A 26,868-nucleotide genomic window follows, 5' to 3' on the forward strand; every position below is an offset into this window, starting at 1 on the left:
TGCCCCCGTCTGACAGCTTTGAAGAGAGCAGTGGATCTCCCAGCATGGAGGTTGAGATCTGAGAACAGACAGATTGTCTGCTCAAGTGGGTCTCTGACCCCTGAGTAGCCTAACTGGGGGACATCCCCTACTAGGTGCAGAGCAACACCTCACATGGCGGGATACACTCCTGAAATGAAGCTTCCAGAGCAAGAATCAGACAGCAACAATCGCTGTTCAGCAATATTCTATCTTCTGCAGCCTCCGCTGCTGATACCCAGGCAAACAGGGTCTGGAGTGGACCTCAAGCAAACTCCAACAGACCTACAGCTGAAGGTCCTGACTGTTAGAAGGAAAACTAACAAAAAGAAAGGACACCCACACCAAAACCCCATCAGTACGTCACCATCATCAAAAACCAACGGCAGATAAAACCACAAAGATGGAGAAAAAGCAGTGCAGAAAAGCTGGAAATTCAAAAAATCAGAGCGCATCTCCCCTTCCAAAGGAACGCAGCAACAAAAGCCAAAATTGACAAATGGGATCTAATTAAACTAAAGAGCTTCTGCACAGCAAAAGAAATTACCATCAGAGTGAACAGGCAACCTACAGAATGGGAGAAAATTTTTGCAATCTACTCATCTGACAAAGGGCTAATATCCAGAACCTATAAAGAACTCAATCAAATTTACAAGAAAAAAACAACCCCATCAAAAAGTGGGCAAAGGATATGAACAGACACTTCTCAAAAGAAGACATTCATACAACCAACAGACACATGAAAAAAATGCTCATCATCACTCGCCATCAGAGAAAGGCAAATCAAAACCACAATGAGATACCATCTCACACCAGTTAGAATGACAATCATTAAAAAATCAGGAAACAACAGGTGCTGGAGAAGATGTGGAGAAATAGGAACATTTTTACACTGTTGGTGGGACTGTAAACTAGTTCAACCATTGTGGAAAACAGTGTGGCGATTCCTCAAGGATCTAGAACTAGAAATACCATTTGACCCAGCCATCCCCTTACTGGGTATATACACGAAGGATTATAAGTCATGCTGCTATAAAGACACATGCACACATATGTTTATTGCGGCACTATTCACAATAGCAGAGACTTGGAATCAACCCAAATGTCCATCAGTGACAGACTGGATTAAGAAAATGTGGCACATATACACCATGGAATACTATGCAGCCATAAAAAAGGATGAATTTGTGTCCTTTGTAGGGACATGGATGCACCTGGAAACCATCATTCTCAGCAAACTATCACAAGAACAGAAAACCAAATACCACATGTTCTCACTCATAGGTGAGAACTGAACAATGAGATCACCTGGACACAGGAAGGGGAACATCACACACCGAGTCCTAATGTGGGGACGCGGCGGGGGAGGGATAGCAGTAGGAGATATACCTAATGTAAATGACGAGTTAATGGCTGCAGGACACCAACATGGCTCATGTATACATATGTAACAAACCTGCACGTTGTACACATGTACCATAGAACTTAAAGTATAATTAAAAAAAAAAAAAAAGAAAATCTACTTCTTAGCAGCCTTTTCGATATGATTAGGTTCAAAGGACTGCACGGTTTTCTGTTTCTGCTTGACAGAAAATATTTAATTTTTCTTAAATGAGTGAAAGATTTATACTTGTATTACTTCTTGACTAATCATAATATCTTTTTTTAAAAAAAAAGTAGAAAGCCTACTTCATAGGACTTTTCATTTATTTATATACACATATGGTTTTATTATTTGGAATTGTTTTTTAAAGATTTGTTTTAAATAAATTAAGATAAGGAAAATTTTTTTTTCTAAAATCTTGAAGGTATTTCAGAGTACATGTTGTATTGTCCATGCTTGTCTTCCAAAAATTAACTACATATAGCAAGATTGGCACATCTTTTGTGGGTATGGTATATTTTTAATCTAGGCATCACATTGATTTGAGCTATATAATTATTTTGAAATGTTAGTGCTTATACCCTATTTACTTGATTTTATATCTCAGAAATAATATGGTATGTTTATATAATTCCTTCTTACCCTATTCGAGTCAATTCTTGCTCTGGAAGTATAGATGGGAGGTGGGATGTTGAAAGCCTGAGGAACCAAGTACTCCTCAGCATCCATCATATCTTCCAAATCCTCTTCATCCAAGAGATTCTGAAAGAACTTGCTGTCATTTGGACTGGGAAGCTTCATACGATCATCACCCTAAAAGATTGCCCATCAGACACAAATATGATTCTTTCTTTCTTATCTTAAATATGTGGTCTCTGCAATAAATTTATGTAATATCATAACAAATGGTTGAAAAATTCATACACACATTAAAAAAAAAAGTCTTTAGCACAACCACCAGCCATTAAGAAACCTATAACATGCTTAGAAATGATAGGGCCAGGTAAACACACTTTATACAAGCAGTATATGATAAATACCATTAGAGAATAATAAAGCAAAATCAAAAGATGATTTTAGGGAGGTAAAATCAATTTCAGGTCTGAAAATAATTGTTCATTGCCCAGATCGTGTATGGGTTGCAACTTTGAGAATAAACAATAAAATGTGATCGATTTATCAATGTTTATTTTATTTGGTTGGTTTGATGCTATAGGATTATCAGGACCATAGGGTCTATACTTTATTCTATAGCATACTGGCTACATTTTCAAAGTAGTGACATTCAAAACTCATAGTGCAAGTGGCAAATAGAGTAAAGGAGTATGAGAAAGACACCAAAACCTTTGTTATGCTTTTCTTCACCTCACCTTAAATATTTTTCCTATATTTTTAAAGTTACATAATTTTTGGAAACAGTTTCAGTTCATGAAAACTAATTTTGGGGAAAAAATTAATGGAAATACGTATCTTCTAAAACCTAGCTTTCATCTTTATGTCAGACTATTGATATGTAAATAAAGGCTACCTTCTTTTACTGAGGAAATATAATTCACTCCGGTCCAAGGCCCATTTGTTTATAGTTTAGGCGAAAATAATCATAGAGAAATATATTATTATTTTTAAGTTATCCAGTCTATTTTTCTAGTGTTAAATACAAAATATTCCTTTGGCTGGTTGGTTGATTCAAATGTGCATCAATTCATTTGAATTGAGTTATTGTTTGGATACTGCCTATCCCTCCAAATAAAACAGAACATCTTTTAAAATATTTTGGGGTAAATTAAATATTAATATACTGAAACTTGATTCTCTGTCTTCAAGCATGGGCAAGATTAAAACAATAATCTGTCTTCCTTTTGTTCTGAGAAATGAAAATTATACTAATGAACATGACTTACACATAATGTTAATAAAATCAAGGTGCTAAAATAAGTGTCTGAGGATCAAGACCTTTTCATGTATATGTATAATCATAATTATCTGTTCAATAGCAGAGCCACTTGAATACTAAGGGAAGGTGCTAAAAGGTGGATCTGACATGAAGTAAAAAAGCTCTTTTCCACAAGTAAGTCATTTCACATGATAATCTACTTAATTAATCAGCATGTTAGTGGTCATTCCCACAGTTCCAAAGTCCCGATATTACTCATTTTACAGTGAGTTTGCCATCAGTCTAGTCTTAAATGCATAAGTCAAATGTACTAACCTGAATAACTAGGTATCTTTGAGGGTCTCGAGCCATCCTTGAAAACTCAGCAGCCAGTTCCTTAAATTTAGGTCTACTGTCAGCATCAATCATCCAACCTGGAAATTTACACAGTGAAAATGTCACTATATCCATAATTAAAAGGAGTTGAAATTTAAATTTTGTGAAAATATGAGCAAAAGTTTGAAAAATGTTGTTTTAATCATAACGATCTGAAAAAGAAAGAAAGCTAGTAAAAGACACAACTCAATTGATAAGGCTTTATCAGTCTCTTTGTTGATATTCGTAACTAAATGTAATGTATTGTCAGACAAAAGATAAATTTTTTTCTCTGATGGGTATAGATGAGGTGACTGCAATATAAGCTATTTTGTATTAGGAGTGACATGGGAGAAAAGATTTGGTCACAATGCTTACACTGGCACAAAGGGGAAAAGAGAAATTAAAAGCAAATGTCTTGTGCTACATTTGTCCTGGTGGACAAAAAAAAGAAAAACTAACGCAAAGTGATTGGTAATGCCTATTCAGCAATAGACATTAGCTTATCTTAGTACTAGCTTGTCTAGCATAAACATACTATCAGCAATTTTCAAGGTATGTATTATTATTTAGCTGGGAGTCTAAATAAAGTAGACCTTATCTCTACAGGCTCTGTTTAGCTAATGAGATGACAAGAATAAAAGTACCAAGCTTTCCTTGATTTTCTTGCCAAATTATCCTCTTGTTAGGTATTAAAACTCCAAAAGAAAGGTGTAAAATTCTCTATTAGAGAGAGTGTTTTCTTGGTTTTATATAATTTCATCAGAGCTAAATTCAAATGAATTTCAATCATTTCCTATGCTAGTTATAGGATTAGATTATATAAGACATGCATGTTTTTAAACTTTTTTCCATAGATATCTACCAAACAATATTTAATAGAATAAGGCTGTAAAGCTTTTTCCTTCCTTTTCTGGGAATTCAGTTTTTATTCTTAATCTGGGAATTTTTTGGGTGTTATTTTATGTATCATTAATGTCATCTGCTTTTTTTCTCTCCAAACAAAGCTCAAATGCTCTGTATTCTATATGCATCCACTTGAAAAAATGCTTGCTAATGCCAAGATGCTAATGAGAAAATAGGTGTTTCTGAAACTATTGAAGCCAAAAAAGGTTAACCACAGTTGAGGTATCGGTTTCTCTCCAACTAAATATTGAGTAAATAGAACTATGCTTAGTGAAAAGGGCATGCTGACCTGAACTGCAAAGAGCATTTTTTTATTTCCTCCCTCACTGTCAGAATGTATCACACATGTCATGAATATAAATCTGAGTAGACCTGGGTCCAAAGTCTCTTATTAATAAGATGCTTATTCACCTTCACAAGTTTGTTTCTTTGCTAACCCGGTGTAAATCAGAAGGGGAAAACCTTAGATTATACAAGAGAAATTGCTACATGTTAATCTCACTTAAATTAAGCCAGAAACTCCAGAGACTTCCTTAATTCTATTTAAATTAAGGGCCTGTGCTTCAAAAACACATTTATAATACATATGTGTCTGGGGCATGGGAAGAAAAAAGAAAAGTAAGAGTTTGATGTAAACAAATGATCAAATTGAAAAAAGTAAACCTTTATAATCTTTTTAGCTCACTCTAGATTCATTTCTTCCCACTTCCCATCTTATCCTGCTAATTTGCTCTTGACTAAAACCCATAGACCCATTTCTATTAAATTAATGTTTAAAACTATCAGTTTCCAGTTTTTTCCTTCATGTTTAGATCATTTATGTAGCCTGATATTTTCCCATAAAGGTCACTAATGTTATTACTAACATTCCTGTTAGTAATGTTACTAAGAACATTATTGTGACTAATTACCTCTCTTTATGACAGGCAATTTGACTGTCATGGAGATTACGAGAGTAAAAGAGTCATAATTTTGACTTCATAGCATGGAAGAATATTACTTTATATTAATAATAGTCACAACAAAGAGGCATTTACATGTTCCCTTCATAATTGTTTTTGAACTGTTGTATTTTTCAATACAGAGAAATGTTATACAGATTGAGTAATCTGTGCTATTACTTTACTACAAATGATGATGGTGATGATAACATTATTTTGCAATCTTACATTTGACCATGACCATGTAAACGTCAATGGTGCAGATGGGAGGCTGAGGCAAACGTTCTCCTTTCTCCAATAAATCAGGGATTTCTCGCGTTGGAATTCCATCATAGGGTTTTCCTCCAAAGGTCATCAGTTCCCATATAGTAACTCCTATATTGGAGAAAAAATTCTTACTTAAGCATATTAACAACATATTTTGAACAAACTGGCAATATACCACTGGTGAAAGAATACTCCTTATAGGTCAATCAAAACACCAATCAATTAAAAAAAAAAAGCTCCACAAATTCCTGTATCCATTATGAGAACCCCAATGTCAAAATCTTTGTGGGGGAATTCAATTTTCTTATTATTGTCTTGGAATTTCTAATGGATAGAAGAGACAATTTACAGTGGATATCAGCGTATAGAATCTGTTTCCCATTTCTGCCTATAGGTAATACTAATGTTTGCTGATCCAAGTTATATTTCACTATACCATGTTGCAATCCATAAAACAATTCATTTACTATACATACATATGTATTCAGTAACAATAAATATGATTGCCAGTAAAATAAGATATTGACTATTTTTAAGATTAGCATCTTTACTATTAAAGGCTTCCAGAATAATTACCTTATGTTACAATAAAGAATTGTGACTCTCTCTACCTTACACAAAGAGAACAGTTGAATAAAACAGATATACTTCGTTAGCAAATATGAGAACCTGAGTGAGGAATGTTCCATATGTAATATATAGTACATGTGAAGTAGGCATCAACAAAATTGTGAAGGGGATAAAAAGTAGTTTATTCTTTAGGTAATAAAATGGCTTTCTTGAATCATTGGGACATTGATTTTCTCTGCAAAAGCAAATACACTAAATGTTAGCATGCAAAGAGCCAGTTTTGATGATAATGATGGTTCTGATTTCAGCAATAATATATACACTAAATATCATTTTTGTGATATAATGATCATATAGTTTAAAATAATATTTTCTTAAGGGTAAAGATTTTTAAGTTCAGAAATGGCTAGCTGGGCACAAAAATATTACAAAGTGAGTTTTGGTTGATGTACATATACAGTCATCTTTCAATATAAAATCCATTAATTAGAGCTATGTTTTCTTTCCTACTGCCATCTATAATGAATTATTTACTCAGGCTGAAGTCGTTTTTAGTTTATAACTGTTATCATTGACTGATAACAAAAATACAAAGCTTAAAATATAAACCTATGTTGAATTTAAAATCATTCTTTATAATAGAATATTAACTATTACCTGATTTTTTTTGGTTAATATTTACATCTTAGGATTTTAGGCATATTGTTAACATATACCTAGTGATAATTTAATTGACTGACTGTTATTACATCTTTAAGTTTGTATATTAAGGAGTAGTTCCTAAAATATATCATAAAAATTTTCTCTGAGGCGGGCTGCAACAAGTTAAGTGGATGACTGTTCATCTCTAGATAGTCATACTTACAGAATATATATATATATTTTATATTTTAGAATATTTTATATTTAGAATATTTTATATTTTAGAATTTTTTATATTTTAGAATGATATATTTTATATTTTAGACAGGGTCTCAATCTGTCACCCAGAATGGAGTGAAGAGGCATGATCACAGCTCACTACACCCTCAACCTCCCTAGGCTCACATGATCTTTTCACCTCAGCTTCTTGAGTAGCTGGGACTACAGACATGAGCCACCATGCCTGGCTGATTTTTGTAATTTTTAGTAGATAAAGGGTTTCAGCATGTTGCCCAGGCTGGTCTCAAGCTCCTGGGTTTGAGCCATCTGCTCACGTCGGCCTCCCTAAATGCTAGGATTACAAGCACGAGACATCATGCTGGGCCTAGAATATATATTTAAGGAGAACATTTTGTTAACTTAGATAGGCAGTTATAAAAGATAGAGTAGATACTCTCACATCTCTATCAGAACTCCCAACATAAGCAAGATACAAAGCAACTGTAAATCAAAATAATAGAAAATATAATAAACAGAAACATATAAATACAAAAACAAAAGTCAAAATATAAAAAACTCTACTTCTGATAATAATCCAATTATATGCTTGTAAAGGTGATGACAAGATAGGGTTAGAAAAGGATGGTTTCATGCAAAAGAACAATATCAGGAAAGCTAAAATAAAACAATCTCAAATTTTACTTGCAATTCCTTTATCTTAAGATGTATATCACAGCCGATGCTTATTTTTGTAAAAATAAAAATTCACCTAGTGAGAATTTTCCATAAAGGTGCACTGTAAACAAGGTTATGCAACTTCCTCTGCCTTTGACGCCTTTTGCAATCAACTATGATATATCATAAAAATTTTTAAGTGTCTTATGAATATGGGTTGATGACCTGGGCTGTGTTTCAAAACAGAGTACTACCTATCTTTTTATTTATTTTTGATGAACAGTTCCTGGGATTTTGCAACTCAACATGAAGAAAAATGTTACAGCCTGAGTAACAAGATTTTTCCCAAAAGACAAATTTTACTATTAAAAATATGACTGTTCTGCCAACTTTTCATATATTTTGAGCTAATTTAAATTTGCTTTCAGGAGATTGCCACATTTGATTCAGTGAATTGTAAGTAGAAAAAGAAGAAAAAGAAAAAAGTATATACATATATAAAATATACTATATGATATATATAATATATAAATCTGACATAATATATATTCTATAAACCTGTCTATATCATGTAACATATAAATGCTAATCTACATGTTAATCTGTATCATATAATATATAAATTTATCATAGAATACATGTAATAGATGTTTTTCTATACACTTCTTACAATAGTTTAGGAAGTAAGTTTTGTCAAGCATTGACAAGAGTTGTAAGTTCGAAGTGATTGAATGGTTTATATCTTTTTTTCCAACAATGCAAAAAAAGGTAAAACTTTTTTTAAGCTTAAGTTTGAGTAAAATAAATTGTACCATGCGTTTAAATCTCACCACCACCCTTTTATTTAAGTGGGTGTTATGCTTTTTTATTTGTAAGAAAGACCAATTTTATATGATATGTTTAAACTTAGAACCATATTGACTCCTTCTTGGTAATACTGGACTTACATTTAAGTAGCCAGACAGATGCTCAATAGCTCATCTTAACAATTAAGTTAAGCACAATAAAATAAATGTTCTAATTATAGATATCACTCTTTTCCAGTTCATATTATTCACTCTGCAACATTTCTGTTACTCCACAAGTAGTTTGTAAATTAAAATTAATGTTGTAATTAGCAGTCTTCTCTTTTTACCATGTTCATTGTTCTAACTTACTGCTGTCAGTAATTTTTCTTAGTTATGACAATAATCTGTTTTCTACTATAGACCATAAAAATTCTCATATGTAAAAAACACACAAAAAGTTAGTTTTGTTTTTGTTTGAATATTTACTATATTCAGAGTTATGTTTTTGAAAGTTGCTTAAAATTAACGCCATGAAATTCTATGAAATTGTCCCTAAACCAAAATTGGCTGAATATTTTTCCTGTCAAAATGATCAAGCCAGTTGCTATCAAACCAAAGCTTATGGAAAACATCTTAGCAGAGATATTAGTATATTACATTGTAATAAACTAGAAAAAAGCAGAAAAAGGCAGATAGGAATGCTATTTAGAATATTTTGTTGTTCTTCAATGAGAACACATGGACACAGGGAGGGGAACCTCACACACAGGGGCCTGTCGGGGGATGGGAGGCAAGGGGAGGGAGAGCATTAGGACAAATACCTAATGTATGCGGGGCGTAAAACCTAGATGACGGGTTGATGGGTGCAGTAAACCACCATGCCACATGTATACCTATGCAACAAACCTGCAGGTTCTGCATGTGTATCTCACAACTTAAAGTAAAATAAAATAAAAGAGAATATTTTGTTGTTCTTTTTTTCATTGAGAAAGCAAAGAGTTAACTCCTTTAGGAAATTAGGCTTATAAATAGGTATTTATAACACAACAAAATAATTTAGCTTAAGATATTTCACATGAATTTAACATATGTATTTTTGCTTTACAAGCTTTAATTCGCAAAGAAGATTTATTTACCATAGCTCCAAACGTCACTCTGATGGGTGAATTTCCTGTAATGTATACACTCCAGAGCCATCCATTTAATTGGCATCTATAGAGAAGTAAGAAGTGAAAGTTTTAAAATTACATTAAAAACTCATTTCTATATATATTTCATAAATGTGAATCTCTGGGCTGGACTTAATCATATTTTTTAAATTGTATGTGTGTAGATATAACTATAAATATATGTTAATTTATAAAATACATAAAGTGAAATAATCTAAAGACATACTATACTTATTCATTTTTTATTTTATTTATTTATTTTTTGAGACAGGGTCTCACTCTGTCACCCAGGGTGGAGTGCAATGGCACAATCTCAGCTCACTGCAATCTCTGCCTACCAGGCTCAAGTGATCCTCCCACCTTAGCCTTTGAGTAGCCGGGACCACAGGGGTGTGCCACAATGCCTGGCTAATTTTTGCATTTTTAGAGATGGGGTTTCACCATGTTGCCCAGGCTGACCTAGAACTCCTGAGCTCAAGTGATCTGCCTGCTTTGACCTCCCAAAATGCTGGGATTACAGGCATGAGCCACCATGCTTGGTCATACTTATTTATTTATTTTAAAAAGCTTTATAAACAATTAAAGGTAAAAATAATTAAGTAGGGATAACTTTCTATAGCTCTTAATTAACTTTCAGTAATTAAGTTGCTAGTAAATATTATGATTTACAGTGTCAAATCTAAACATCTAATACACATGCTTCTAAAAATGTGTTTATAGTTTTTTCTCAAAAAATGAGATTTGTTATATTTTCAGTTATCCCTTTTCACCCTCAGACACATTTTGGGCCACCAGTACAATGGACTCTTTCTATACTTGCCCCCTCCCTTCTCCTCTCATATAATTTGGCCAATAAAAGGCCTAAAATCGTGAATTCCAAAGTTAGGCTTGCTTTATTTTCCAGCTTCAAATGACCTCTCTCATCTTGGTTAGCCAGTATTGAAAATATGTACCATTTTCAAAATAGGAACTATATAAAATAATGTGAGGGGATCAGCACAAATCTATCATCACTACAAGAAAAACAACTCAACCCACATATCCTGCTGATGATGGGCCAGCAGAATGAGTTTCAACTATGAAGGGCAGCATTATATAGCTGGGAATATAATTAGATTCTATGGAATAAAGATAAACACTTCTACTGTGCAGTTGAAAGCTTAAAACTAAATAGGCCTTTGAAATCACGAGGTTGGCTGCTCACCAAGGTGACACCAAGGTAACTCTATGACAGAATCATGGTATTCAGTGAAAGGGAACAGAAGACACATTGAAAGTAATTTCCCTATGGGCAAGGAGTTAGCAGACTTTATGGACTACGGACATTGTGTTAAAGAAGTAAGTTTAAATCACAGGTAGCTTGATAAAGACTTAATGGTTACCAAGCATTTAAAGCAGTAATGAATCTTGCTTTAGACAAATCTTATGTCTCAAATCTTATGTTCTCAAGACAAGTGAAGCCATGTGATTTATAGACTTCAACTTCTGTGCAGTCTTATAGTGAATTTCAAAGCTGTGGTCTCAGACTACTGCAGTTTGGTAGCAAACAGGCAAAATAGGGTAGTTTAAAAATTTTTTGTGTTATTTTGCCTTGTGATGAAGTTAAGCATTTGGAAACCTAACATTGCAAAATATTTATAATATATATTTGGATGGCCCATGATAAATAAAGCATATAATAAATACATTTACATGACATGAGAATAACTGAGTTTCTTTTGTTAGTGTAAGCTTATAGGTCACCATAGGCTAAGATTGCATTTGCTTATTTCATTTGGGCTTCCTGACCTTAGGTTTCACCAGGTGAAGCTAGAGGGACCTCCATATGAAGTCTAGTCCTAATAGTTTGGCCAAGAAAGGCAAGCTAAAGAGAAGGTTAATGAGGAAATACAAGACATGGTACTAAGGCACGGATTGAGATCACAGAGTGGGTGAAAGAGTCAGGAATGCTGTTGTCAGGCAGAGGCTGAGACTAGAGGGTCAGAAAAGTTGGACGAAGGCAGTGGCTCTGTTCAGGGTGGTTTGTACTACCTAAACTTTTCTCTAGTCTATAAGAGAGAAGCTATGTTATCTGTCAGAGTTAGTGCTATGGTGTTTAGATCAATGGGACAATTTCTACAGCCATGTGTTAAAGTTTAATTTCTAGAAGCCCTAAGGATCTACCCCTTTCCCACCACTGGACCTAACATGAAGGTCACCTGGGTACAGACATACATCACCTTATTTTAGCTACTTTTGAGAAATAGAAGCTGGTAATATATGGTATATATATATGTGTACATGAAATATATACACACACACATACATACCCTGAGCAGGAGAAAAGGCAAATGGTAGAACCAAGGTTTTATAATCTCCTAAGCTTCAGGCTTATTGATTTCTTGTATACAATATAAGGAGATAAAAGGATATTATACCACATTTTCAAGCAATATTGCTCTCAAAAAGATATCCACCTTTCCTCCATCAGCATTGTATTCTTTTTCATCTCCTTCCAAGAGTCTGGCTAGTCCAAAATCTGTGATTTTCACATGGTTTGGAGATTTCACTAAGACATTACGGGCCGCCAAATCCCGATGAACGAGCCGTCTTTCTTCCAGGTACATCATTCCCTGAAAAATATCAAGTTCCTTAATGATAGTCAGTTAATGCCTAGGTTTTTCCTTTGTTTCTAAAAAGAGTTCTCTTAGCCTTCCGTTGGAAGTGCCTAATTTTTTAAGTGAAGCCAGAATCCTAGAATATTTTCAAAATTAGAGAAAACCTGATTTTGGGGGAGAGCAAACCACAAACAGCTTTTGGTCTTTTCTCCCTAAAGTCCTATGAGACAAATGAATTACTTTCACATGAGCTAAATGTTAGATCATTATTTTTCCAAGCGACTTGATATCCTTTTGCAAACTCTTTCTTTAGTGAGGTGTGCAGGTGTTGTAGCAGATAAGCTAACATATGCTTGGATTGACCCACATATTTGTAGTCATTCCTTCTCAATAACTTCTGCTTCATGTCATCTCCCCCTACACATCCAAACAAATACCTCTATCCATAATTTTTAGCAATATTTCATTTGAGGTTTAATGGTGCCAAAATTGCCATTATAGACTCTATGGAGGCTGAAGAATTATACTATGATATTATACTAAGAATTATACTATTCTTATTAATCATTCACAGAATGAAGTATATACCCTAGAAGTCTTAAAAACCTGTAAGTTTTAAGAAGGCTTCTATGGTATCAGTAGTCACTATGAGAATCCATAGTGAAATTACATAGTTTGTAATGACACTGAAATTAGCCTTTAATATTTTGCCTTTATAAAACATACAGGGAAATTAAAAATAAAATTTGTTGCTGTTCAGCAGCAAGAGACATAGCTGGCTCTCCTCACAATACATCCACATGTAACAATATATAACATATGTTATGTATTAATATCTATACAAATTCAGAAAAAATAATCCAGAGGAGTGACAATTACTTTATTAATTATACTTCAGTACTAGGTAAACTAAGAGTTGCTAAACATTATGTTTAACAAAATAACTTATGTAAAACTAAGGAAATAAACCTGAGGCCAAGAATAGAGTGAATATATTTTTGTTGAAGAGTTAGGGGAAATTCTATATTTGATTACTTTAGTGGTACAATGGTCATCATTTAAAAATAGATTAGAATTATTATGAAATGGTTGAACCATACTCTCATGCCAATTGCAAATCAATGCTGTTGGCAGTTAACATTACAACTGCAGGATTTTGAAGGATTAATGGTTTCTGATACTAAAACAAAAGCTGTGGAAAACAGACACATAAATCACACAGGTCAAAAAATTATGAACCGTATACCTGGTGTAGTGTAAAGAGAAGATTACTTCAAACAGCATCATGAGCCAACCCCATATAAATGCACATTAAACACAACCAGTGGAGATACTGCCTGATATGGTCTAATCAGTCAACAGTTGGGTGACACTGTGCGGATGAGTGTTTTCTGAAATCAACTTACAACCGAGATTTATGGGACTTTTGCCTGCCCTCCTAAACAGTGCTTTGTATTTGAGTACATTAAATTAGAAATTCCTAGAATAAAGTACATCTGAGAACATATAGCCCTTATATGACTTAAAGGATCAAAAAAAATAAACAAATGCATTGCCTTGGAGATAAAATATTTTCACATCTTCCCAAATAATTCTATCCCTTTAAGAAATGTTCATGAAACATTCATTATTCTCTTTCTTATCACCTTCGTATCAGAACATGGAAAATATGTTGGCAACAGGTTAACGCATACTATGTGCTGGACTATTTGCCAGACACCGAGAAGACAAAAAAGATTCAGATAAGGTCTGTACATGAAAGGAGAACAGAAGCTAATTAATAAAGTGGGCAGATAGGGAATAAAAACTTGAACGGACTGATGTGATACATGCAAGGCATTTAAAGAGAACTCTATTCTGAGGCCCTTATGTAGTATAGCCTAGCAAGTATGCATGGGAGGAGACACTTCAAAGCGGTACCAAGGCCTAAGTAAGGGTTGAATGATGTCTCCCAATTGGGCAGAGTGAGAGTAAAACTGCAGGCGAACAGAACAAGCACGGGGCAGCAGTACCATGGCGTACGTGGACAAAGACATGCAATTCTGTATTTTTAAAGCATACTGTATTAGGGAGGGACAGTGGTGAGAAGTGAAACTGAAAACAAAAGAAGAGGCAGGGTCCAAGAAGGGTCTCTTATATGTCATGGTAAAGAACTTAGACTTTTGTATTTCATGCAGTATACAATTAGGTGATGTGGAAGTTGTTTTAAAAAGGGGAGCGAAGCCGGGCGCGATGGCTCATGCCTGTAATCCCAGCACTTTGGGAGGCCGAGGCGGGTGGATCACGAGGTCAGGAGTTTGAGACCATCCTGGTTATCATGGTGAAACCCTGTCTCTACTAAAAATACAAAAAATTAGCCAGGCGTGGTGGCGGGTGCCTGTAGTCCCAGCTACTGAGGAGGTTGAGGCAGGAGAATGGCGTGAACCCAGGAGGCAGAGCTTGCAGTGAGCCGAGATCGACTGTCTCAGAAAAAAACAAAGCGGGGGCGGTGGGGCATGAGATTGTTGGACTCTTTGAAACACCACTCTGGTGTTAATACAGAGAATGGATTGGACATCTGTGTAGCTGAAGGCAGGAGCCACTGCCACAATATAGAAGCAAGGTGATGGGAGTGTAAAATAAAGGTTGCAAATTTGCAGTCCATGGACTACATACATCCATTTTTCAGATTTTTTTTTTCTTTAGTCCCCACACTGGGCGTGGGTCAGTCATTCTCTTTAGCTGAGACCAACTGTACCCCAATAAGGGTAATCCCAACCCATTTTCCAAGATCCCACTGCTCACTATTTCTTCCCAGGAATTCTGCTTCCATCACTTACAACACTCGTCTGCTCCTATGTGTAAGAGTATCTGAACCTTCAATTAAACTAGGCCAGAAGGAATACTATAAAGAGGATAATATCAAGGAATATTTATAAAATTAAGTAATCATCCTTAGTATTTGTTTGAATGATGAAGAAAGAGAATACATTGAGAACAATTTTGTTTTTAGACTTTTATCATTTAGGTGGATAATGATCCCTTGAACCAAATATCGTTCTAATAAAAATATCATTTTTATATTTCTTAAACTTATGCAGGAAGAGTGATATGTACTTTGCCAATAGGGAACTAAGGCACATTCACCAAAAAATTTCAAACTGTGCTATGATCTGAATGGTTTTATGTCCTTCCTCAAATTCGTATGTTGAAATTTTAGCCCCCAAAGTGATGGTGTTAGGAGGTGGGGACTTTGAAAAGTGATTAGGTCATGAGAGTAGAACCTCATGAATGATATTAGCAAACTTATAAAAGAGACCTTAGAGAGATCTGTTGCTTCTTCAGCCATGTGAGGTTACAGGAGCTATGAACAATCAGGAATCAGATCCTTAGCTAGACACTAAATTTTCTGGCACCATTATCTGGGACTTCCCAGTCTCCAAAACTATGAGAAATGAATTTCTGTTTATGTTATTTTGTTATAGCAGCCTGCACAGACTGACACTCTAATGACATACTCTACAATACAAGAAAAACTTCAGAAACTCCAAGTTCTTTGAAATTCTACACACAAAGCTCAGCAAAGAATAGACTATTCTGAAGCTAAATACTGTTTGTCCAGAAAAGGTACTTTCTTCAAAATAATGAGAAATCAATTTTAAAAAACTAGGTGACAATGTCTAGACAGTTTCCCTCACCCACCTGACTGTCACTAAAAGCAATAAGAACATAAGTATCTATATCATTACCAAACCATCAAAATACATGTTTATGGTTGCTTTGTAACTATGAAACATCAATATACAGATGCATGCTTTCAAATCATTACTTACTAAAGCCACCTTAGTCCTACTTTCACACCTTGAGAGTGTTGAATCATCTATGGATTGCTCAAAACAGTTTTCTCTACATCACAGTCATTAAATAGGATTTTCTTTCTGGAAGATCTCATTTGAGTCACACTCTGCTAGATTCCTTCAAAATGAAATCACTCTTCAAATTAGAGTGTCATGCATCTAAGGTGGCAGACAATTATTAGAAATAACAGTGACAAAAACAAACTGGATGAAGTCTCTGAAGTTTCAAGATGAACAAATAAGGGTCATTCATTATTATGCTGTGTTTTGTGGGTAAAGAAACCTTATACTCTGCGCTGTAGCAGTTCTCATATCCATGCCAGGCCAGCTTGGGTAAAGTAAATTATGAGAAGATAATACTGACGGCAACCACAGTTGACATTGACCCAGTACTTAGAACACAGCAGTCATTAAAGTAAATGTTGCCACATTAGTTGGTTAACTTAATCCTATAAGATGCGTACTGTTGTCATATTTTACATATGAGAAAACTAAGGCTAAGTGAGGTCAAGTTACTTGCTCCAAGTTATCTAATCAGGGATCCCCAAGCCCTGGGCCATGGAGCAGCACCAGTCTGTGGCCTGTTAAAAACTGGGCTGCACAGAAGGAGGTGAGTGGCAGGCGAGCCAGCATTACTGCCAGAGCTCTGCCTCCTGTCAGATTAGCGGTGGCGGCATTCGATTCTCATAGGAGGCTGAACCCAATTGTGAACTGTGCATGCGAGGGATCTACATTGTGAACTCCTTATGAGAATCTAACTAATGCCTGATGATTTCAGGTGGAACAGTTTCATCCTGAAACTATGTCCCCTGCCGGGTCCCCACAAAAACAGTCCCTGGTGCCAAAAAGTTTGGGGACTGCTGATCTAGCTAATGCATGGTAGAAGTTGGATTGGATCCCTTGCTGTGTGGACTCTACAGTCTACATTTTTAAGCCTATCTTCTCTCTTAATGGGTCACAGGGTTATGTGGTCATGGATAAATTAATGAACATAGGGGTCATACAGATTTTTGTTTTTGTTTTTGTTTTTGAAATAAGGTCTAGCTCTGTCATCCAGGCTGGAGTGCAGTGGCATGATCAGGGCTCACTGCAGCCTCAACCTCCTGGCCTCAAGCAATCCTCCTGCCTCAGACTTCCAAAGCATTGGGATTACAGGCATGAGTCTCTGCATCCAGCCACTTGAAGTCATATAGCTTTAAAAGGCACTAGTACTTTGGCAGAAAAAAAAACCTGTTATCTGGTGTTTCTGTGAATTTCAGAACATAATGCAAGTGATTGCCTCATTTTTTAATTTATATTTTAAACTCAGTTAAATTATAGCATCTTTTTGTAAGTTCGCAGGAATTTGAATTGTGCAAACTACAGACTGTTCTTATTTTGGTCACAGAGTATGCAAGATGGTAGAGTGGGTATGAGTGTAGATTCTGTGGTCAATTGCCTGTTTGAAACCCCAGTCCTGCCATGTTCTAGCCCTATCACTCTGAGAAAGTTATTTAATCTCTCTGTCATCACCTTTCTCTCCTCCTCTCTAAATGGGCATAACAGCACCTATCCTTCAGGTTGTTGTGAGGTAAATTAGCATATGCAAAGCGCTTAAATAGCAATTGGCATATAGTAAGTGTAGAACATGAACACCTTTATTACTGCTCCAGGGATAGCTATCAACAATCCTAGAATGCACAAGAATTACTTACCCTCCTTAACTTTAATTGCCTATTTCAGAAAATCTGTGAACCTCAGCTAATATATCACAGTGGGTGTTTAATAAATGTTTGCAAATGGTGATACACATACTTATAACCTACCCATCATGATTAATGTATGAATACAATTTCAGAATTATTACTATTCAAAGTATTATTTTAACAATAATTCACCCAAGGATGCTGTCATAGAAGAAGAAAGAAAAATTAGAAGACATATTAAAAGATTTTGTGCCCTCTATAAATACATCACAGACTAAAGAATTTAGTGAAGATAAAGGTCACGAATAAAATAGATCTGAAAGGTTCAGTGCTGCAGAATGTTTTCTATGGGTTAATAAAATAGATTTTCTACACCAAGATAACTGCCACTTACCACACACCATGGAGGGGAGTTTCTGAAAGAAGTGTTTTAGGGTTATTTTGTTTATCTACTTCATGATCCAAATGTCACAAGTCTGATTTTATAGAAACTATCAGAATTTACCATTACCCAAACTATTCATAATTTTACCATTTTTCATGCCTTCTCTGTAAGCCCTAGCAAGTTTTCAAAGAATGCATACTTACTTTATGTTTTGCTCATAGGTCTTATAATGTGTAATCATAGTAAATACAAGTTAACTACAGAAGGTCAAATTGTATGCTTGATTTTCAGAAATGAACTTTGATATAAAATCCAAGGAAAAATGTTATTAGAATTGAATTTAACATTTTAATCTCTAGTTAGAATCAACTCATATAAACTGCTTATGGAAAAGAACAGAGAATGACTTAATTTTAAAATATTGGTATTGACAAACACCTAGCCATGACCTTCTTTTCAGTCTTATGATACGTGAGTCACAACAATCTGGCAAAAAGCATTATTATTGTCTTAATTCAATGTGAAAATGTATTTTGCCCAGCTGCCAGAAGCTAAAGGAAGTCAAGAGAGACTGGACTATTTCTGACAATAAATATTTGCTTCTCACATATTGGCCATGCGACAATTTCATCAAATACACGTGTGGAGCTAAAAATTTCAAGCTGCAGTCAGCTCACAGGCATTAATCTCCAGCATTAATCTCTGGAGTTAGCAAGAGAACATTTTTTTTTTCTGTTTTCTTTCTAATAACCTGAAGCTTTCTTAATAACAGGAAGCTTCGGGAAACCTAACTTCAAATGAAAATATCTCCTTTTTACTACCTTTCCTTCTAAAAGCAATTCTTTCCCTGGGGGAAAGAAGAATCCAACTATAATGCTTACTACGGTTATAGCTAAAGATATAAGCATGTTCAAGGAAAGAAAGGAATCTTTAGATGAAGTAACTGATTTTATCCAAATAGTGCATAAAGGGAATATAAGGGGGCTCAGTAATGGAATCAACTGAGCGATCTTTTTAACCAGCAGAAGCTGGTTCATGGCAGAATAGAAAGAACACAGAGCTGAGTGTTGTGAGACAGAAGTTTTGGACATATTGTTAACTAGGTTTATGACCACAGGTACTCATTTCACCTCTGCTATAAAAGTGATGGATTGGCTGAAATGATCTCTGAGGTTACTGCTAGCTTTAAATTTTTATTCCATGATAGATGAAACTGTAAAATATATCTATCTGAAATATTAAATTGTGGGCCAATAATAGACACAGAGAACAGTAAAGAGGTAGAGTAGATGTCCCCCTTCAAATATTTAGTGAGAGTCATGAATACATTTTAGTAAAAATCATCTTAGTGCATCCTAAGTTTAAAATATAAGACTCCAAAAACACTGGCTACTTACTGGCTATGTGATTTTGGTCAATTTATACAACACTTATGTTTCACTTTCTTTATTTGTTAAATGGGGGTAATAATAGTGTCTACTCTGAGGGTTGTCTTGAGGATTCAATGGCTTAAAATCTGGAAAACATATAAACATTCACTATTATAAGATACTATGTATTTTTTAAATAAATAAGCACAAGTTTATCTTATTAAAAATATAATTTGACTACTTTGAAGAAAAGGCAGCTAGTTGAAACACCTGTTGGTTACTCAGCACTGTTAGGTGCAGTAGCCTCTCATTCTACTTGTTCCTGAATGTTCTTCCTATTATTTTATTCAGAGGAAGAAAAGCAGATTCATACAGCTGTCCTGAGCCAGCATGGAGTTAACACTCATGGTTAATTCTCACACTTCCAACTGCAGCCATGATCTTCAAGAAGCCTGGTTAGGTTGTAGATTTTAAGAAGACTTTGGAATATTAAGGACAACCAAATTTCTGTAATTTTAACAATATATAATACAAATTATTGTTTGCTATTTTTTGAAATTTTCATAGATAGTCCCAATAATATATTTGAGTGTGTGTGTGGTGTGTATGCATGTGTGTGTGCATACACAATTGCATGTTAGGAGATGCTGTGGTGTGCTGCCCAGAAACCTCTTCAGGACCTGGACACTCAGCTGGAAGTTTTGGCTGTTGATAATTCGTCTCGGCTTCCTCACTCTTGGGATATTGACACTCCAATGCTCCATCTATGCTGCAAAGAAAAATAGCTACTTTCTGGACAGACTTACAAAATTCTGGTCTTATGGTTCATTTACTCCAACCACAAACATGTATAGAGTGCCAGTTACTGATGCCAGGCAAATTTCAAGTTGTCAAAGACACAGTGAAATGCATAAAAAGTTGGTTTTTTAAGTGCCTCCAAAGGCACCATCCCTTGGAGAACCCAGCAAAATTAAAGAGGCTTATTTAAAAGCCTTCAACATTTATTATGTGGAAGGAAGTGTTTTCTCTTCACTGAATTCACAGAGCACCCATTTTCTAGATTACATTCAGTTTTGTGAGTTTCATATATGGCTTGTAGTCTACTGTGTATAGTTTTATATATATGGTCATACAGCATAATGGTAAGGAGCACTGCTTTTGGAATCAAGCTGCCTGCAAGACAAATCTTAGTTCTGATAAGTTTTGTCATGCACTAGTATCACCTTTGAACAAGTTATTTTATCTCTCTGTACATTAATTTCCTTGTCTAAAAATAGGAGTAGCAGTAGTAACACAGGTTTCATTGTGTTCTTGTGAGTTCCCATATACAGAGGATTTAGAACAGTCACTGGCAAATTAATAAATGCAATTCGAAATGTGCAATATTTATGATGGAATGTGGGAAAGCAAACCCTGCCACATTTAGGCGAAGCCCCAGATGTTGATATTAGTCTCCCAGGGGGAGAGAAGGGGAAGACCATTTTCAGATTCCTGAGGCCGACAGAGATAACAGATTTTTTTTTTTAATTCTTGTTCCCTACATTTTCTTCAGAAGTTTCATTTACAACTCATGGCAAGCTTTTAAAATATCCGTTTGAAGAACAGTCTCCTTGGGACTTGAAAGCCTTCTTAAGAAAACCAGAAAATAAATAAATGAAATCAAAAAAAAAAAAGTAAATTAAATAGCATGTATGAAAAGCCTCTGCTTTCTTACTACATTGTGAGTAAGAAGCTCATCTGCCTGCATCAAGAGACTATCAAGCATGCTACAGTTTTTTCTCCTATTGACCTCTTGCCAATATGATTACAATAGGAGAAGTGAATCGTGCAGTGTCCGAACTCTCACAGGGAGGTGTACTTAAAATGGATTACTTCTACTCCTTAGGCAGCCGATCAATAAAGATGTGGTTTGCAATGAGAATGGAGATGTCTGTGGGCTGTAGTAGTTATCCTCTGTGTCTCTTTAGAAATTAATTAAAAATCAATGAAGTGTGCAACCTATTAATACAGCAACCTCTAGATTAATAGAAGCTGAGCCTTTCTCTGAGCATACATATTGTGCAAATGCATTCAGAGACTATAGAGAGGTGGTTGAATGTCTGACACCTTAGTAATAATTGAGCAGAAACAGATCATTCCTAATATTTTGTAGTTTCACAAAATTGCATGCTACTGGTGGAAAACCATAAAGCTTAGGGACAGGGATATGTATGTACAATTTTCCTTCTTAAGCTGATTATATCAAATTTTATGAGGTATCCTTATTACAAAGCAAAACTTCTGCCATCATATAGACCTAAAGAATTTCAATAACTATTTTCTTAAGTGTGGTTTACATATCTATATGTCCCGGCAGTTAAGTTTATTTATAACTGCTGAATATTTTTATGTAAGTATCTTTGCATTAAAAATGTGAAATTCCTAGAACACTAAAGGCTCTTATGCAACTTGAGTATCCACATAAGGAGTTGAAAAGTGTGTCATTCAATTCAGTTCTGCCTTGTCTCATTTGGACGGCAATGGGCTCGGCCCCACTATGCAAATATCTGCCCAACACATGTAAAGCTCGCAAGAGTGGCACTTACATACTTCCTTCTGGAAGTCACCCAGCCACTTCCAAACTTCCTGATCTGCCCCATGCTCTCCTTCCTCAGGCTTGTTCCTCTTAAAATCCTCAGAAGGATTTGTACCATGGCTTCTGTTTTCATCTAAATCCCCTACGGTTGATTCTGATGTCCATTTTGACACACATCCTTGTTTCTACCTTTGCATTCTTCCTCAGAATTCCAGGGCTTTGTTTCCATCTAGTTTCTGCATAAAGGCTAAGAGAAAGAGATTCCTGCTTTGCACCTTGGCTCGTTTTCTAGCCTAACATTACCATAGAAGTACCAGATATCATCACATTACTTAAAATGTGAATCATCTATCTTTAATCATTATAACTGTCAAGAAATTGTCCTGGAGAGTCTGCTGTCATTACACGTTTCAGGACACATGTGATGGTATAGTAATAATACAAATTTCACTGTTTCTTGGCCCAACCTGCTTGCAGATCATCTGTAGCTCCCTGCCTCTAAAAAGCCTTTTGCAGATATTTCTAGGGTTCACCAGGAACCTCATAGACACTGATGGATAATCTTTCTTGTTTTTTGTTTGTTTTTCAGGACTCTTCACTGATATCTGCAGTTGTTGAACCCACAGTTGAAACTCCTGTGGAAATGCTGATATCTTTTCTGAGGCTGCTATCTCTTGATGCTCCAGAAGCTGCAGCTTATAATGTTTCAAACCATTGCAATTATGCCCTTCCATCCTCCTCACCATGTCAGTGCTCTGCTGTCTTCCACACAGCCCTACGGAGGAGTTCTACCCTCTTCTGAACTTTGTGCCTTATTTTGTCCTCAGCTGTATTAGTAGCTATTCTTGATTCCTTAGTAACAGTCTCCTTAAAAATCTTCAGTAACTTTAGATACTCATTCCATAAAGGCTCAGATCTAGTCCAAAAGGTAGCCATGGAAAATTAACATATTTCTCTTTGCTTAAGTCTCCTCTTTTTAACCATGTGCATTTGCCGTCATTTCCGCATTCTCCTTTACCCTTCAACAGACGTGCACACATATCGTGCACATACACCAAACCATGTTTTCACTCAGGTAGCCAAAAAAGCCCACAAGCAACTTGACTCCACTTGACCCTCCAGCTTCTTTTCTTGTAATTCTTCACGTTGAACTCTATGGCCAAGCAAAGCTGAAAACCCTCTAATTTCTTTTGCCTATATACTTACTATTTCCTTTATCTGGAACACGCCCTCACCATACACTGCTACACTCTTGCTACCGTGCTACAGAGACACACTTGATCAAATTTAACGTTTCTTAGATCACAAATTAGATGTCATTTCCTCCACAAGATCTTCCCCAGCTCCTAAATAGATTGGGTCACTCTATAACATAATGATAATTTCCAAGTTTATCTATATTTATAGACAGATATCCATCCATCCATCCATCCATCCATCCATCCATCCATCTGGAGCTAAACCCTGAGATTATCAAGCATTATTTTAAAGCAACTTTTTGGATTTGTGGCTAAATCAAAGTTATTTTATGATCAGAAAGAACATAAACTTGTATGCTCAGACTTTATAAATGCTATACAACAAATTACCCAATGCTAACAGTTTCATGTATAGATTAGATAAAGCACAAAGCTGAAATACATATGTGTGCATATACACACACACGTATATATATGTGTTATATGTATGTATGTATATACCTCTAAATATGTATGTGTGTATATATGTATTGAGATTTATACATATATATTCATATGTGCATATATATATAGAATCTCAATAGAGCACTCATCTATTGACTTTATTAATTTGTCAAATTATTTTTAAGAGAATTAAACATTAAAATGAGTAATGGAAGTAGAAAGCTATATTTTTTCAGCTTGTTCAAGTCTGAAAAATCAAGATTTTTATCTTCTATTCTTCACTTCAAACCCTTATGGATTGTTGAGTACCTGGAACTGTGAATGGTGTGTTCCTGTGGAGATGACATAGCTCAGTTTGACCCTCCTCACGTTTACCAATTTCATCACGTTTTGGGACAGTCAATAAATAGTAGTCGATTGATTGATTTCCTCCTCTCCCTACTCCATTTATTCATCCTTACTCTTTCTATTGCCTTTGGATCAAGAGGTTAGGAAAGAAGAAATTCCCAGCAGTAATAAATATACTTGCAAACGTGACCTCATAACAATTAAAAATAAAAGAAGAGGAAAAGGTATCATAAATTTTAATATTATTGGCAATAATTTTCTATTGCTAATGATGATTTTTATTACATTGTCCCTTTGCTTTTTATTTTTTAGTATTAAACATCTGTTAATTTTCAGGCTTACTTGCGTATATGTTGCAAATTGCTTGCTCAATATTTTTAATTCTGGAATACTATTTGGGCTTTGGGCTAAATGCTATCGGTTTTCCCACAATTGTTAGGAAATTAGGGTATTGTTCATGCACACTGACAACGTGAAGTTTGAAAGCTGACCTCTTCTTTTGGTCTCCTCTCCAGTTCACAGATTTATGTGGTTAATATCTCATATGAAAGAAGGTTAAAAGCACATATTATAAAAACGGTTGTAAAGGGTCATTTTTAATCCATTCTTGTTTATCATTGGCATCTGGGGAGTGGAGTGCAGGAAGGAAGGGTGCTTTCTGGGACAAGACTTCCCAAACTTCATTATCAGCTCTGCTACTAACTATATGCAGCCATAGGCATGTTAGACATGTTAGTTACTCAGTCTGCCAAGATCTTCATCTATAAAATGGCAATAATAATAATACTTATCTCATAAGATTGTTGTGAGAATTAATGAATGACTATATGTAAAATTCACAGAACAGTTAAGAGTAAACACTCGATGTTATTAGTATTATGTCCTTTGTCCAGCACCTTGCATTACAGATGATTCTTATTTTTAAAAGTTCAGTTTTTAAGTAACTCGAAATTCCCTTAGTATAAAAGTGTGTTTTATACTTAGAATCCCAAAGAACATCTATTGACTGCCAACCACATCTCCTGATAATGCTGTCTTTCCTATAATGGTTTAATTTCAGCACCCTTACCATCTTTAACGTTTGTGAGGATTTTTTTGTATATTTTCATTTCTGTGTATAGTTATCTGTATAACATTTCACTTTGATATTTAAAAGATAATAGGGTAGAAAATGGAAATGATAAGAAAAACATTCTCATATGGTAATATAATTAAGAATAAGTTAAAAATCAATAAAGAAACTAAAATTGGCTTATCTTTAGCCTCTACTGGACACACATTGAACTTTAGCTGGATGTCTATATATTCATTAGAACAAAATTTAAGTACATAGGGAAAAGCTGTAAATATATAACTGTGTATGAGATTTAAAGGTAAAACAAAATTAAATATTTTGTGTTACTCTTTATTTATAATTGAATCTCACTTATAGCATGTAAATCTATCATTCACTTTTTTAAAAAATTACTTTTGACTCTTAGAAATACATTACAAATGAAAATCAGGGACACCTCATATTTGTGTATAGGTATGCATATTCCATTAGGTTATCAGCTATTACAGGAGTAAAGACAAAGTATCATTTATTTTCTCTTGATCATTTTCTAGCTTACTGCATGCACAATATACATTGTATATACAACTCACTCTCTATGTAGTTGAAAAGAATAAAGCTTCCTTGTTTCTCTAAACAATCTGTTATTGAACAGAAATTATGTGCTGGGCAATCTGCTAATTGTTTTACATATAATGACATGGTATTTCCTTCAAGCTGTTCATTGTCTGCTGTGACATACATATATGGACACAAACAAATTATGTACAGGATGTGTTTAGAAAGTACAGAAAAAGGGAAATGTAGCATATTCTGTGTTTATTACAAAAAAAACTAACAGAAGAGGTGGAATTCGAGCTTGATATTGAATGAAAATTAGATATTTAAATTTTTGGATAAATACAGTAAGTAAAGAACATTCTAGACATAATAAAAAGCATATTAAAAGGATAGAGTTCTAAAAAGATAATGATATGTTTAGAAAAATGACAACTTCTTTGAGGATAGGATCTAAGTTGTCAATGACTAGAAGCGCCAAAATTAAGTGTCTAACTATATTGTGATTACCTAATATGACGTGCACAGCAGTTACTGAAAGTCTTGATAAAACAAATTGACATGATCAGATTTGGCACTTGTGTGGAGGACAAACAAGGGTAAAGCACATTAGAAAGAATCAAGGAGATCAATCAGGATACTATAATACTAGTTCCAATAGCAATGCTTTAGTGTTTGACTAAGACAATAACTTGGAGAATTAAGTTTAATTTAGAGCAGCAGACAGATATAGGAGCTTATCAATGAGGTTAAACCATAAGACAGCATGAGATAACTCAGATATTTTCTTCCAGGGCAAACTCAGGAAAACACCATTGTTAAATAAGTGAGTGCTAGAAAAGAATCCCAGTGAAAGTGACCAAAAGTAATGACCAGATTTGTAGGAGAAGAATAAAGACAGAGTGTTATTTCTTGTGGAGTTGGAGAGAAAATGAGAGAATTTTAAGAAGGTAAACTAGTGACAGTATGAAATACAATAGGGATGTAAAA

General features: G+C 34.8%; 1 protein-coding gene across 6 annotated transcripts in view; it reads right to left on the minus strand.

Annotated features, from left to right (window-relative positions):
• Positions 1–26,868, minus strand: part of LOC105481143 (erb-b2 receptor tyrosine kinase 4) — a 1,180,372-nt gene that overhangs the window by 34,913 nt on the left and 1,118,591 nt on the right. For all 6 annotated transcript variants that reach the window (XM_071073321.1, XM_011740477.3, XM_011740479.3 and 3 more), the window contains 5 exons: positions 12,284–12,439; positions 9,795–9,870; positions 5,726–5,872; positions 3,612–3,709; positions 2,045–2,215 (listed from right to left, as the gene is read on the minus strand). In XM_071073321.1, the coding sequence (XP_070929422.1) occupies positions 2,045–2,215; positions 3,612–3,709; positions 5,726–5,872; positions 9,795–9,870; positions 12,284–12,439 (648 nt within the window). The remainder of the gene's footprint in view (positions 1–2,044; positions 2,216–3,611; positions 3,710–5,725; positions 5,873–9,794; positions 9,871–12,283; positions 12,440–26,868) is intronic.

The sequence above is a fragment of the Macaca nemestrina genome, chromosome 11, assembly GCF_043159975.1.
Source record: "Macaca nemestrina isolate mMacNem1 chromosome 11, mMacNem.hap1, whole genome shotgun sequence".
Lineage (NCBI taxonomy): Eukaryota > Metazoa > Chordata > Mammalia > Primates > Cercopithecidae > Macaca > Macaca nemestrina.